The sequence below is a fragment of the Leopardus geoffroyi genome, chromosome B1 (assembly GCF_018350155.1).
Source record: "Leopardus geoffroyi isolate Oge1 chromosome B1, O.geoffroyi_Oge1_pat1.0, whole genome shotgun sequence".
Classification (NCBI taxonomy): domain Eukaryota; kingdom Metazoa; phylum Chordata; class Mammalia; order Carnivora; family Felidae; genus Leopardus; species Leopardus geoffroyi.
In genome coordinates this window covers 14,373,520-14,387,888 of record NC_059327.1, presented here as the reverse complement: position 1 = coordinate 14,387,888, position 14,369 = coordinate 14,373,520, and the positions used below count along the sequence as shown (strand labels likewise).

General features: G+C 39.6%; 1 protein-coding gene across 2 annotated transcripts in view; it reads right to left on the bottom strand.

Annotated features, from left to right (window-relative positions):
• Positions 1 to 14,337, bottom strand: part of TRAPPC11 (trafficking protein particle complex subunit 11) — a 47,522-nt gene extending 33,185 nt beyond the window's left edge. The window contains exons 1-8 of one of the 2 annotated variants that reach the window (XM_045452717.1): positions 14,097 to 14,337; positions 10,717 to 10,941; positions 8,852 to 9,021; positions 8,141 to 8,211; positions 7,190 to 7,304; positions 3,678 to 3,777; positions 3,269 to 3,342; positions 1,431 to 1,527 (exon numbers count right to left, since the gene is read on the bottom strand). In XM_045452717.1, coding sequence (XP_045308673.1) covers positions 1,431 to 1,527; positions 3,269 to 3,342; positions 3,678 to 3,777; positions 7,190 to 7,304; positions 8,141 to 8,211; positions 8,852 to 9,021; positions 10,717 to 10,920 — 831 coding nt within the window. In that variant the 5' untranslated portion in view covers positions 10,921 to 10,941; positions 14,097 to 14,337. The remainder of the gene's footprint in view (positions 1 to 1,430; positions 1,528 to 3,268; positions 3,343 to 3,677; positions 3,778 to 7,189; positions 7,305 to 8,140; positions 8,212 to 8,851; positions 9,022 to 10,716; positions 10,942 to 14,096) is intronic. The other variant, XM_045452711.1, reaches the window with a different exon arrangement.
• Between the last annotated feature and the right edge of the window lie 32 nt (positions 14,338 to 14,369).

The window sequence follows — 14,369 nt, the reverse complement described above, 5'->3', positions numbered from 1 at the left end:
CGGCCTCCATATCAAATAAGGATCACAGAAGTTCTTGAAAGCTTTTTATTTGGAATGCTGTTTCAAAACAGTAATAATCTACATCGACATAAGGTAAAAGGAAAAACAGAAGAAACGCGGCCTAAATTTATTTCCATATGCTTATCATCAGTTTTATTTGTAAGGTACAAGGAATACATGAAAAGTTAAGTCTCTCATCCATCCCTGCCCCTCAGCCATCCAATTTCCTGTTCCGAGGCAGCCAGCTCCCAGTATGTTTCAGAATATAGTCTCTGCACAGATAAGTGTGTGGTCATTTATATATAACTTATCATTTTTAATAAATAGTTTCACAATAAATATGTTTCGTGACTCACTTTTTTTTTTTTTTTTTTTACCTAATATTCCATATCAACAAGTAGAGCTGTCTCATTCTTAATAGTTGCAGAATATTCCCTTGTCTGGACTTATAAGTTATGTTAACCAGTCACTTATTGTTGGGTTGCTCCCAATCTCCTCCTATCACAAGGTGCAATAAATATCCTCACATGCATGACTTACAAGTCTTATTATTAGCACATACATCAGATAAATTTCCTGACATGGAATTGCTAGGTTAAAGGAAACACCCCCTTTCAATATTGCGAAAACCTTCTCTATAGATGTTGTACCAATTTACATTTACACAAGGAATCCAAGTGTCTATCCGCCCTCACGTCACCATCCCAGTGTTAGCTGTCTTTAAAACATGAATGTGGAAAGATTAAAAGCAAAACAAAAACCCCTCGCTTGCCTTCTGCAGGCATCTATTTCTACCACACACAATCTGAAAATGTTCAAATAACAGGTATAAAAGTTTCCTCCGAGGTGAACAGATACGCCTTTTCTATGGCCGTGCCATTAAACCAAGGGAGGCTTACAAAGTTTGAATGTGTTGCATCTTTAAAAATTCACGAATATAGGCAGCTTTCTTCTCTCTCTCTCCCTCCTATTCCCACTGAAAAACAGAAGCCCCTCAGGGCACCTGGGTGGCTCAGTCAGTTAAGCGTCTGACTTCCGTTTCGGCTCAGGTCATGATCTCATGGTTTGTGAGTTTGAGCCCCAAATCGGGCTCTGTGCTGACAGCGTGGAGCCTGCTTAGGATTCTTTCTCTCTTCCCCCTCTCTCTGTCCCTCCCCCATTTGCGCTCTGTCTCTCTCAAAACAACTAAACTTAAAAACAAAAACAAAAACAAAAACAAAAACCCCTTCTAAAGGAGTCTTACAAAAATAAAACTGCCCTAAGGGAGAACTCTGGGACCCATAAACTCGAAAGCAAGCATTACCAAGAGGAGAGCCTAATTAATCAAATACTCGCTTTCAGAGCAAGTAACTAATATGGATTTCCAAATTTCAAAAAGATAATCTAATATTTAAAGACACATTTTCTTCATTTGGAAATAGAACCATTACCTTGTAGTTTATAAATCCTGCCATTGTCTTAATTTCCAGAATATTAGTTTCATGGGCTCTCAATTCATGCACAAGATTATAGGCGGTCCTATAATTCCTAATGCAAACATGGGGAACATGGTTAATTATGATATAAGTAAATCTCAAGAAAAGATTCCCAAGAACAAATTATTAGAAAAAGGAAACATTTCTTAGCACTGAACAGTTTAGGAATAACTTATACATATCCATCTGAAAAATGATGTTGATTAATAGTATGTGGGAGGAATCAATGACTTTTCACTAAGAACAGAACCATTGTAAGTGCATCGTTCTGTCATTAACGTCTGTCAATAACTGATAGAAAGTAAGTTGAAAACGAAAGTGGACAACTGTCCAGAATTACGTTAAAAAGTCAGCATTCTGTTAAAAAGAAATAAGCTTTTTTTAAAAAGCACCATTGCGAGCTTCTCCAATGAACAGAAATTGTAATAGCACAGAAGGTGCTAATCGAGACAGGGCACAGGTCAACAGCTTTTAAACCCAAGTATGTCTACAAGTTCAGTGGCCACTGCCGATCTCGGGCACTGGCTGGAGAAGGGGGAGTGGGCTGAGACAGGAGAGCCTGCTAGAAGAATGCCTCCCCTGAGGATGGAAGGGGATGAGAAAATCTCCAGGCTTCTCCAAAGACAACTCTTTGCTCCTAACTTCCCCTGGTAAAATTTGTCTTTCCAGAATTACCTTTGAGAAGACCTAGAAGTGGTACCATGGGTACAAAGTGAACTACGTTAAAGCCAGTTACCATCCCATGGAGTTGCTGACATTTACACAACACAATCTGGTGTTCCCCACCTCAATAATAACAAAAAAGATGTTTCTGCAATATTCCTCTGAATAGTAGGTTGACTTTTGTTTCTCTTATTCTTCTGCCCTGCATACTTAGCCTCTCTTCAGTTTTTATTCCTATGTTACACTGCCACACTCAACCTTTAAAAACTGAGTTAAAGTTAGAAAAAAATGTTTTACTAAATTGTGCTTAATAAAAGCAAAGGAATAAAATGTGTAACCACTAACAACACATACACAACTACTCTTCAAAGCTCTAAGCAGAGCCTTCGAATGAAAAATGATGCTGAGATGTATAAACTTTAACAAAAATTTAATTAAAAACAAAATCATAGGGGCCCCTGGGTGGCTCAGACGGTTAAGCGTCTGACTTTTGGTTTCAGCTCAGGTCACGATCTCATAGTTTGGGCAGCTCAGGTCACGGTCTCAGTTTGTGGGTTCAAGTCCCAGATCAGGCTCATTGCTGACAGCATGGAACCTGCTTGGGATTCTCTCTCTCCCTTTCTCTTTGCCCCTCCCCTGCTTTCTTTCTCTCTCAAAATAAATACATAAACCAAAAAAATTTTTTTTTAAATAAGTAAAATCATAGATTAACTAACTAAATGCACTATACATCTTCAGAAATTCATCGTATTAGATAAGGAATGTTTAACATATATTTAACGGTGGAAGTCAGTCAACACAAAGATTTTACCGATTATACAAATAAGTAGTCAACAGGATGGGAAGAATTTTAATGTTTCTTTAGATCACAAAACTTAATCAAATTAGATCAGAAAGCTTTATGAGAGTATGAAATTTACTTCTGATAATAAAATGGAAATTCTTTTAAAATCTCAAAATATTATATTCCATTCATCTCTAAACGAATCAAATACTACATACACGAATCTAACCAACATAAACATTTTAAAATTAATTAAACTTTTGTTGAGATTCAGACACTGCCATTAATATGTTACTGTTAACATAAAGATAAGAAAAATTTAGTTTGATAACCATTAAAAACTTACTTCAGGGCATTTTGTGTATCTTGTTTCAGTTCACTGAAGAAAGCTATTTTGAACTGATGTCTAACAAATAAAAGCTGAAAAAAAAGAATAGAAAAAATATCATTACACATATTCTCTTCTAATGTAAAAATTACGATAATGTTTATTAAGAGGAAACACAAAAGTATTCAAAATTAAAGATCAAGAATTACTCCAACAAACAAGTATAGTTAAGGAAGCTATAAAAATCTCTAAGAACTTTAAGGGCAAAAAGTAGAAAGAGAAATTAGTTTTTAAAAGCTTTTAAAAAAATTTAAAAGCATAGAAGCTATTTAAAAACATCAAAGTATTACAGACATTTAAAAAACTCCTCTAAAATAATCAATGCTGAATGCTTCTATTATTTCCTTCTTTAGGAAAAATAATGTACCTGGTGTGTTGTCTTATTCAAAAATTCTTTATGAGATTTCACTCTTCTGATCTCAGTGTAGTAATAAGTCTGTGCATGTTCATAAAAGGCATTTTCTAATCTGTTTAAAAAAAAATCAACATTCAAACACTAAAGTTATTTTAAACCAAACTATTCTCAAGAGTCATATTTGTAAGACCTAAAAGTAAAATCATGACAGAGATAATGTCTATAGCTTACTTCATGATAAAGATAAAAAGCAAAATATCCTTAATTTCTAAATAAAAAATGTAAAGACCCCCAAAACCATTTAGTTATTTATAATCCACTCTTTTATTTTATAATTTTATAAGAAGTGTGAAAGAAACAGATATACAATATTCATTTGACTATTTTTTCTGATTTTAATATTTAAGGTTAAAGGATAAGAAAACTGATGGAAAAAAGGACCAAAAATGAGAACTGGCAATTGACAGAAGAGTAGCATTTACAGGATTCAAATCCCACTTTGTTCCCTAACTTTGGGATAACATAAGAACAAAGAAAATTTGACCACAGACAGATAAACAACTCAAAGCTCCTTTTGTGAAAATAAGTATGTATCAGAAGTATCTGCCTACGGCATGAAAGAAAGCTAAATTCACAGTCAGATAAAGGCTGGACTTCAAGGCTTTTCCTCCTCGGAATAAAACACAATTTTGAAGCTGTATTCAAAGAGTTTAGGTACATCTAAGGAAAATATGCTAAGAAAAAAAATGGCTAAGCCTAAACTTTAAAAATTTGCTATTTTAAGGCAAGATTTTCTATTTTTAAAACTACACTTTTTAAAATGTTAAAATATGAAAATAATTAAAATTAGGTTCTAACTTTGAAAGAACATGTGAACCTAAGCTGAACTATAAAGTCTTATAAATGGGTAACCTTTGTTTTGAAAGACAAAATATGATTAAAAAAAAAATCTGCTGGTTAGCATGACACTGATAGTCTATTGTCCTAAGACAAAGGCCTTTGGACTTAGAACACATTTTTATAAAAGAAAAATGCTTAATTCATGAGAAGCTTGACAATTCTTTTAAGTATTTTCACTTGAAATGATCAGTGAACCTCTGAAGCACAAGAATCTCCTGATCACTCAACACATCACAGGAGTTTTATACACATTCTGTTTCTTTGACATTAAAAAAACACATTAACCAGGGGGGCCTGGGTGGCTCAGTCGGTTGAGCATCCGACATCAGCTCAGGTCACGATCTCAGAGTTCAACGGTTCAAGCCCCCCGTCGGGCTCTGTGCTGACAGCTCGGAGCCTGGATCCTGCTTCAGATTCTGTGTCTCCCTCTCTCTCTGCCCTTCCCCTGCTCATACTATCTGTCTGTCTGTCTCTCTCTCTCTCTCAAAAATAAACATTTAAAAAAAAATAAGTAAATAAATGAATATTAAAAGAAACTTAACTGAATCACTTAATCTTGTAGTCTATATACTTAATATGTACATCAAAATGTTCTGAAAGCACACAAATGAGTGAGGATGCCACCAGGAACTCTGCTAACTCCCTCCCGGATCAGACACTGAATATGAAGATTTACCGATATTCAGCATTACCCTCTCTCTTAAGATGAACTATCAATATGAGGAAAGGTGTAATAATGTCTTCCCTCACGTCCAGTGGATGGTATTACCCCTGGCGCTCGCATCTCTATTTTGGAGGTCCTGGATCCAGAGCACTTGCTTTTTATATCAGTAATTTCGATACAGCCCTCCTTACTCAAATGTGGCATTATCCCCAGTAAGACCACAGCGGTTAAGGGCAGAAGCCACAGTTTCTGTTTCTCTTGCACCCACGATAGCGCTCAATTTGAAAGCTGAGGAGGGCGTTAAGGCGGGGTTTCTCAACCTCAACACCACTGGTGTTGTGGACCGGGTAATTCTTTGTTGTGGGCTTTCCTGTGCACGGAAGGGTGGAGAGCAGCACCCCTGAACTCTACCCACTAGATGCCAGTATTAGGAAGCCTCAGTAGGGGCCCTGATACATGTCTCCAGGCATTCCCAAATGTTCCCTGGAGGCCAAAATCCCCACAGTGAGGAATCAGTGGATGAGGGTGCAGGATGGATGGAGGACAGTGGCTTTCTAAAGGAGGCTGCATGCGAACTCAGCCACAGAAGTGGAGTAAGAGAGCCCAGGAAGGGGAGCTGGAAGGCAGGAGTCCTACGAAAGCACGGTGACAGGAAACAGCGCTGTGAACGGCGAAATACTGCACCGTACGGGCAGGAACTGTCAAAAGCCTGGAGAGGAAGTCCGAGGCCAGCTGGGGGGCTGGGATGGGCCTTGGTGGAGGAAAAGCAGTACGGGTGTGCTACCAGTTTCCTAGGTATCCGCCCCCCTCTGCTCCCCAGAGGTCAGTGTTCACAGTTGAAAACAAAACGCACCGCCCTCTCCTTCGGCGTTCTGGGCAATCATGGCAATTTCAGCCTCAGCACCGCTGATCTGAGTATCCACGCTACCTACTGTTTATCACTTTCTGTGCGGAGATTCTACCTGCTGACTGCATCTAAGTTTTCTCGCAGTTCATCCTTTCGTTTGTTGCCTTTTCAAGCTCTCTACTGTGGAATTTATACTTCTCTTTCCTAAAGTCGTGTCATTTACACACCAACGGGAATGACCTATTACTTCCTATAGGACATCACTTCCAGAAGTTTGCTTCTGAGACACAGGAACCAACAGAAGGGAAGTAATAATCAAAGATCAACTACACTGTTCCTGAATTTAAGAGGGACACTTACACAGAATGAAAAGGAAAACCATCTTATGGTCAAAATCAGTGAAAAGGTTCAAGTCTAAAATACAACCTGGCCAAAAATGTAATATTATAAAACTTCCCTGCAACACTGAAAGCTAGAAAACAACAGATAATGGTCACATATTTTGTGAGATATTGCTGTGCCCCCAAGTCATATGCCTTTTAGATACAAGGGATTTATAAAGAATATTTAAGAGGGGCGCCTGGGTGGCTCAGTCGGTTAAGTGTCCAACTTCGGCTCAGGTCATGATCTCGCGGTCTGTGAGTTCCGAGCCCCGCGTCGGGCTCTGTGCTGACAGCTCAGAGTCTGGAGCCTGCTTCAGATTCAGTGTCTCCCCCTCTCTCTCTGCCCCTCCCCTGCTCACACACACTCTCTCTCTCGAGAATAAATAAAACATTAAAAAAAATTAAAACAAAAAACTGCAGTTGACCTAGATGTATATATGGTGTCAATGAGGTAACGTTAAGTGGCAGTTCAGCATGTGTTGTACAATTACATCTATTTCCATATTAAAAGCCATGTTTGGACAGAAACTTAAGAAGCTGTTGTAGTGGTTATATTAAGGAACTGGAAAACGTTAATAATGGGGACTTTTCTTTTCACCTTATAGCTTGTGCACCGTTTATATTTTTTCCCATGAACACGTGTTTTTGTTAATTAAATGAATCTACACAACCAATTTTTCAATGCTTCATGAACAATCTAAAGAAGAAACATTTTAAGATCTTGATTTACCTTATAATATAACCCACCAGGTGGTCAGTGTGGGGCAGCACAAACAGAGATTTTCCTGAGAGTTCACACGCATTACATAAAGCCGCAGCCCTTTCTGACGCCGTGACATCTTCTCCTGTTAACAAATCCCATAAAGATAGAGAAATAAAATGATTGGTGCGTTTTTTCTAAATGAATGGCTCCCCAAATCTAAACAACAGAATTAGGAAGAAAAACTCAAACCCCCTTTCACCATGCCATGTGGTCTCCTGGGATCCTTGAGGGCTCTCTGGGGTCCTCAGAAGTTACACAGTACCTATCTGTTAGGAAAACCCGGTGGAATTTTCTACGGAGCCAAGATAGACAGGCCAAGTTATGCCAACAGAGATGCCACATAACTATTTCAAAAACCGTAACTAAAAATGGAAGCAATAATCCAGGAAAGTGGTTTCCAAAATGCCACAAGTTTCAAAAGAGAAACAAAAAACATTCTGGCCTCTCAAAGTCTTAGAAGGTAGAAGAAATAAGCATTTGAAACTAAGACATTTTCTTATAAGAAATTAGAAATCCTATGGCATTTTTCTTTGTCCCATTGCATGTTAAGAAAAAAAATTACATAAAGAATATAACTTCAAACAGACCTCAGATAACATTCTTTTTTAAAAGATCAAGTGAATAACTGTTTCATCAGTTGATAGATATATGCCTACATGGTGAGGAAGTGAACTGGGGCTGGGGGAGAATATTTTAATATTTAACATTTTAACATCAATTTTTAAAAACATTTTAATATATTTTAATTCTTTTTACAATAAGCATTTATTCATGCATTATTTGTACCTTTTAAAGTGAACACACCATCTTTCCCGTAACTGAACGCATAAAAGATTTTAACATCAAAAACTACACCTCCTGATAACATGAATGGGAAACATAAAGCAATTAATTCGTTATTAATTAATCTTTTGTTACCTGGGGGCAATGGAGTTTTCTTCTGAATCAGAACCACTGCAACTTTTGTGTTTCTCCCTTGTAAACTTTGCCTGCAATGGAAAAATAATAGTTAACTAAACATAACTTTTAACTTTTAAAAAATGTATTCAAGACTTTACATAAAGTACAAGCTTGATGATTCAGGTGAAGGAAGATAAATTTCAACTAAAAACACCCAAGATTAGAGGAAATCTTTTCCTGCACACAAAGAAACCTCTATGCTACAATGATTGAGGTTTTAAAAGTATACTCTTGTATCGAGCTTCTAATCCTAACAAAAATCTGCTTCAAAAGCAAAGTTGAATAAACACTTTCGTGTAAAAGTCATAACACAGCTTCTCTCTTTATAGCGATACATCATAGACTGGTCATCCAAAAGAAGTATTTTAAAACAGCAGTGGTGATAAAACAAGTGTCTTGTGAGACTAAATAGCAAATTAGTTTTTCTCTCCCCAAAATATTATAAATGCAAGACGAAAGCATTTGGAAATTCGGACTAATGTGTCTTCTAAATTTCTTCACACAGCTTAGCCTTGTACAAGTTAATGTGAAGCTGCCCGTTAGGAACCGGACAAGTTTCACTGGAGGGCAGCGCAGCCTGAACAGCTCTCGGCTGCCTTCGGTAAGTGCTGGTAAATAACGGACATGTGCAGCTAACGTGGTCAGTCTGGAAAACGGGGAAACCCATACCTGACAATTTCCACTCTGGTGGCGCACTCGGACTGCTTTTCTTTCCACTGAGGCTCGTCCCAGTCCAGTTCATAGAACACGACCACCAGGGCCGGCACCAGATTCAGATGTTTGTTCATCCAACCCGTCTTTAAGATCCCCTTAGGAATGTACCATTCGTAGGAAGTCCTCTGTGAACAGGGGCAAAAGCTGAAGAGACTTCTTTGATAAAGTAGCAGCAGAAGCCCCTGTTATTGAGTGACGGGCACTTTACGTGCCTTCATCTCATTCAACATACACACGACACATTTTTAAGACAAGGAAGCTCAGGTTTACAGAGATAAAATAAGAGCTAACAAGCAGCGGAGGTAGAATCTCAACCCTGGATCTGCTTGTTTCAAAGACATATTACCAGGATGGCATTTCGCCTTACTGTGCACGACGAAAGAAATGCAGGACAACTCTTAAATACAGAAATGTCATAGCAGTCACTCGGGGGTCAGCGCTAAGTGCCACATCACGGGAAAGAGGTGGCAGATGTGAATATTAGCCCTGAAGAAACTCGTGGAAACCTCTAATGACTTCCAAAGCACCCGCGCTGACTCAGACTGCTCCACTCGGGCTGATCCAACATCCACTTCAAGTGAGGAAAGATGAGGACAGTAAGGAAACCCAACACAAAAAGCTTAGGGACTCAGGAAGGAACAAGGAATGGGCAAATGAAAAGCTCCCTGCCCTGGAGAATGGATCCAGGACAAACGGGGGACAGCTGTGCTGGGCACTGGCCCTCCTGGACACAAACACCAACTAAGAACAAACATGTGAGCGCCGGGGTGCTGTGACTGGCACAAGTCCAGAGAGAGCTCACGGCTTCTACAGCCCGGAACGTAAAACAGTGTCTCCACTCTTCTCCTACACATAAGCAAAAGAATCAACTGGCAACCAGATCCACAGTTTCATCAAGGAGGTCTTACATTCGTGTTTAATCAACACCCCCAAGTGGCGATGATATATTTGGTCCATAGACCACTCTGTCAGAAACACTGCTCCAGGGAAAACACATACACACACACACACACACACACACACACACACACACACACAGAACAGGTGGTTTATTCTGATGTCTTGTTAACTGACTTTCAGACCAGACCAACTCATAAGATTATAATAACAGGTGAATATATATTTTCTTTAAAAAGTAAATTGACACTGTAAGCACTTTTATTAGCTGCTATTATTAACATCATCCCATTATTTTTCTAGGTCAATCAGAGTCTCCACTACGATATTCAACCTAAAAGTCAGTTTTGAACTTAATGCCTTTTCTCACTCCATACTATATAAATTGTTTTATTTTATGTAGAAGTCTCCAGGGACAGAAAGTATGTCTTTATGTCTTATTTACATTTGTGTCACCAGCCTATTGTATAGTTCCTAGTACCTAACACAAAGCAAGTGCTCAAAAAATATGTGTGTGAAATTGAACCAAACTGTGAAAGCTGGATTCTATAATAACTGGATTCTATAATAACGGGTAATGATAAATGGAGAATGTGAGACCTTACTTTTAGAGAGGACTTTATGGAGACTAGGGGTGATTTTAAGCAAGTAAAAACAAAAACAAAACAAACAAAAAAAACAAGGATAGAAAGCTTAATAATGATAATGTAATTATTCCCCTGGGGTTAAAAAATATATCATTAAATATACCTATAATGTAATACATACAAAAAGCCTTGGGTTTTCTTAATGCATCACTATAACCATCGCTTTTCCAGCACAGACATCAGGAACAAAAAAAAGATACACACACACACACACACACACACACAGAGGAAGAGAGGGAGAGAAGGAAAGCCCTCACTCAATCATAACGTCATTACCTTAGGTCTACATTTGGGATACTCATGGTCACCAGGGAGCACCTTGAAAGAAATCGGTACCCGATCAGCCCTCCGGTTGGCACAGAAAGCGTCCCAGACAGCTCGATGGACAGCATTATAAACCACATCCAGGCCCGTAAGAGTAACGAAAGCCATAGGCCGACAACATAATTCCACAGGGAAGTCCCACTGTGTGGGGCTCATGTTCAAGGTGTCACAAAAAATCTGAAATACAAATGTAAATACACTCAAAATGTTTTAAAAGTCCACACCCATATCTAATATAGGAGGCTCCACCATTTAAAAAATGTTACAAAAAGGCCAAAGACTTTGAGTCTTTTCAAGTGTCTGCAAACTGTCAAGCAAATACCAAATAGGAGAACTAAAGGGAAAACTTCAATTCCTGAATAACGAGTGGTACCATATTTTTTAGAAAAATCTTTCCTATTACAAAGGTTGTAGTCAACCTCATGACAAATCGGTGTTTTCAGTAACATCTCAAAATGCACACAGAACTTTGGGATGAGCAGACAAAGAAAGCAGGAAGGTGATCAAATTAAAATCAGTTTCATGAGCGATTTTTGACATGAAGAAAAATAACTGCTGACTTACATATACGATAAATACAACTCCAATTTCTCTGTAACTGCTAACATCTAATTTCTGAATTCCTGGGAAATTATTAAAATAATATGCCAGTTATATAAATAGCTATGCTTTCACACTTTTCCGCAATTAATATAAAATGTATTGTTTAAAGGAATATCTAGAAGGGAAAAAACAATGAGTGAAAACCTCTAGGAGGGCACGTTTCTACTGCATCTTTCAGCTGAGAATCAGTCTATGAATCCTACCATGCACTAACTTTAAAAAGCAATTATAGGGGCGCCTGGGTGGCGCAGTCGGTTAAGCGTCCGACTTCAGCCAGGTCACGATCTCGCTGTCTGTGAGTTCGAGCCCCGCGTCGGGCTCTGGGCTGATGGCTCAGAGCCTGGAGCCTGTTTCCGATTCTGGGTCTCCCTCTCTCTCTGCCCCTCCCCCGTTCATGCTCTGTCTCCCTCTGTCCCAAAAATAAATAAACGTTGAAAAAAAAAAATTAAAAAAAAAAAAAAAGCAATTATATAGGGGTGCCTGGGTGGCTCAGTCGGTTAAACACCTCTCTTGATTTCAGCTCAGGTCATGATCCCAGAGTTGTGGGATTGAGCCGCACATCGGGCCCTGCACTGAGCATGGATCCTGCTTAAGATTCCCTGTCTCTCTCTGTCTCTCTCCCTCTGTCCCTCTTCCCTGCTCGTGCATGCTCTCTCTGAAATGAAAATTTTAGGGCACCTGGGTGGATCAGTAGGTTAAGCAACCGACTTCAGCTCAGATCATGGTTCATGAGTTCAAGCCCAGTATCGAGCTCCAAGCTGACAGCTCAGCTTCAGATTCTGTGTCTCCCTCTCTCTCTGTCCCTTCCCCCGCTCACACTCTGCCTCTCTCTCTCTCTCTCTCTCTCAAAAATAAATAAAACATTTAAAAAAATTTTTAAAAATAAAAGAAAAAATTTTAAATCTAGAGAAAAAAAAAGAAAAACAATTATATAAAAACACATTTACTCCAAACAAAATTGCCATTATATTTTAAAGATAATTTCTCATTTCCAAAATCACGTATCAAAAGTTTCTTTTAAGGGGTAATCTTCACCTGTATATCATACAGAACTCAAACACAATTTTTGTGGAAAATGAGAAGCCGTCACCACCTGATAACCAAATAATTTTAACTGAAAAGTTAATTAAAAAAAAAAAAATCATGAGGCTTCTCACATTTAGGTACTGAAGGAAGAAGGGGTATTGAATAGATGATTTGGAAAGGTTACCAAAAATGATAAATGCTTACAAGAGATAGAAGTTTTAGAATTATTTAAACAGACATTTTCCAGATAGGATTTAAGTGATGAGGGCCAAGTTCAGAGAAAGAAAAACTATTTCTAGGGAATTTGGAGGTGAAAAATAAAGAGTCGGCCAAAACACACTATCTGGAGACATGGAGGCCTTTGCTTTGCACCAATCTAGATTAGAACCCTAAAAGGGCCATTTCCTTTAACATCGCCAGAGGCTCCAGAGAATTGGCTGTGGTCTTTGAATATGGAGAATTAAGGGGAACTAGAAATGAGTTAGAAAGCTCTAAATCACAGTGTGGGTCCAAGAGAAATAGAACATGAACCACATAAAGAATTTTAAGTTTTCTACTCATATTAAAAAACAAAAAGAAACAGGTGGAATTAATTTTAATAATATTCTATTTAACCAATATGTCCAAAATATTATCACCTCGACATTAATGTAAATTGTTAATGAGGTATTTCACTTTTTTGAACTAAGTCTTCATTATCTGAAATGTATTGTACACTCACAGCACATCTCCGTTCAGGCTAGCCTATTTCAAATGCTCAGAAGCCACATATGGCTACTGGCTATCATAATGGACAGCCCAGCTTATGTTGTTGTAATTCTGTCCCAAAAAAACTACCGTATGGAAACCGTGCCAGAAATTCTTGCCACCTGCTACCTTAAAAGCCTTTGGCACTTGAGACGGTACTGCTTATTCTACAGCAAAGGGATGGGACTGGGAACAACACTGGCAAAGGACAGGTGCAGAGGTTGTCTGGATCTCAGTGACAGCTTGTAGAAATTTCCAGATCTCCTGGAAGAAGCCAATGAAGCAACTAATAAACTGTTACATGGAAGGAGATGCAAAAGTCATAATGTGAACACTCTGGATGGGAGACCATGTAATGCAAAGGGAAATAATCTGGAAGCTGGCGTGGAAAATAATAAGGAAGAGCCTTGGAAAGGATGATATACTGCAAAGAAAGGCGACCTCAGCAAAGTGGCAGGTAAAACAAAACAAAACAAAAATATCCCAAGGTGGTCACTATTTTTTAATTTACGGAGGTTCGGGGTGTAGTGCATAAGGTTAGTAAGGATGAGATTCGGAGAAGCCCAATTACGAAACGATCCTAAAAGGAATAACAATTGGGGGCCAGGATGGGGCGGGGGCAGATGTTGAAAACGTGAAGCAACAACCCGACTTAAGAAGCTCCCATCCCCAAGGCTCTCAGTATTCTGCCCCAGCAGATCCAGAGGATAGGCGGAGAAATAACGCTGCAGCCCTCACGGCAGAGGCTGTCTTCCCCGTCTCCTCCCCCTCCCCTTTAAACCTGCAGGCCCTAGGAACAGGTGCGTCTGGTCTTCAGGGGCTAGAAGGGACATGCCAGGATTGCACCCGCAGACGCCGAAGGAAAACGCAGGCCCCTCACAACTAGCATTGTGAAGAGCTAGCTCTCTCCCTCGACGGTCTCGCCTGGCCCCGCAGGTCTCCGGGGCCGGACTCACCCAGGCCGCACGCCCCGGGCCCGCTGCAGCTGTGGCCGGTCGCCGCCGGCCGGGGGTGGACGAGGGGAAGCAGGCCGGGTGTCACGGAACGCCGGGGCCCGTCCCTACCGCCACCGCCCCAGAGCCTGTCCCCGCGAGCGAGACTTCCCGGTACTGCCTTCGCAGGCACAGGAAGCACTTTCCGGACCTGAGCGACAGCGCCGTACACCAACGGCGGTCCGGAAACTTCACGCTGCTCCACGGAACGTAGGAAGACGCTCCCTTTCCTACGGG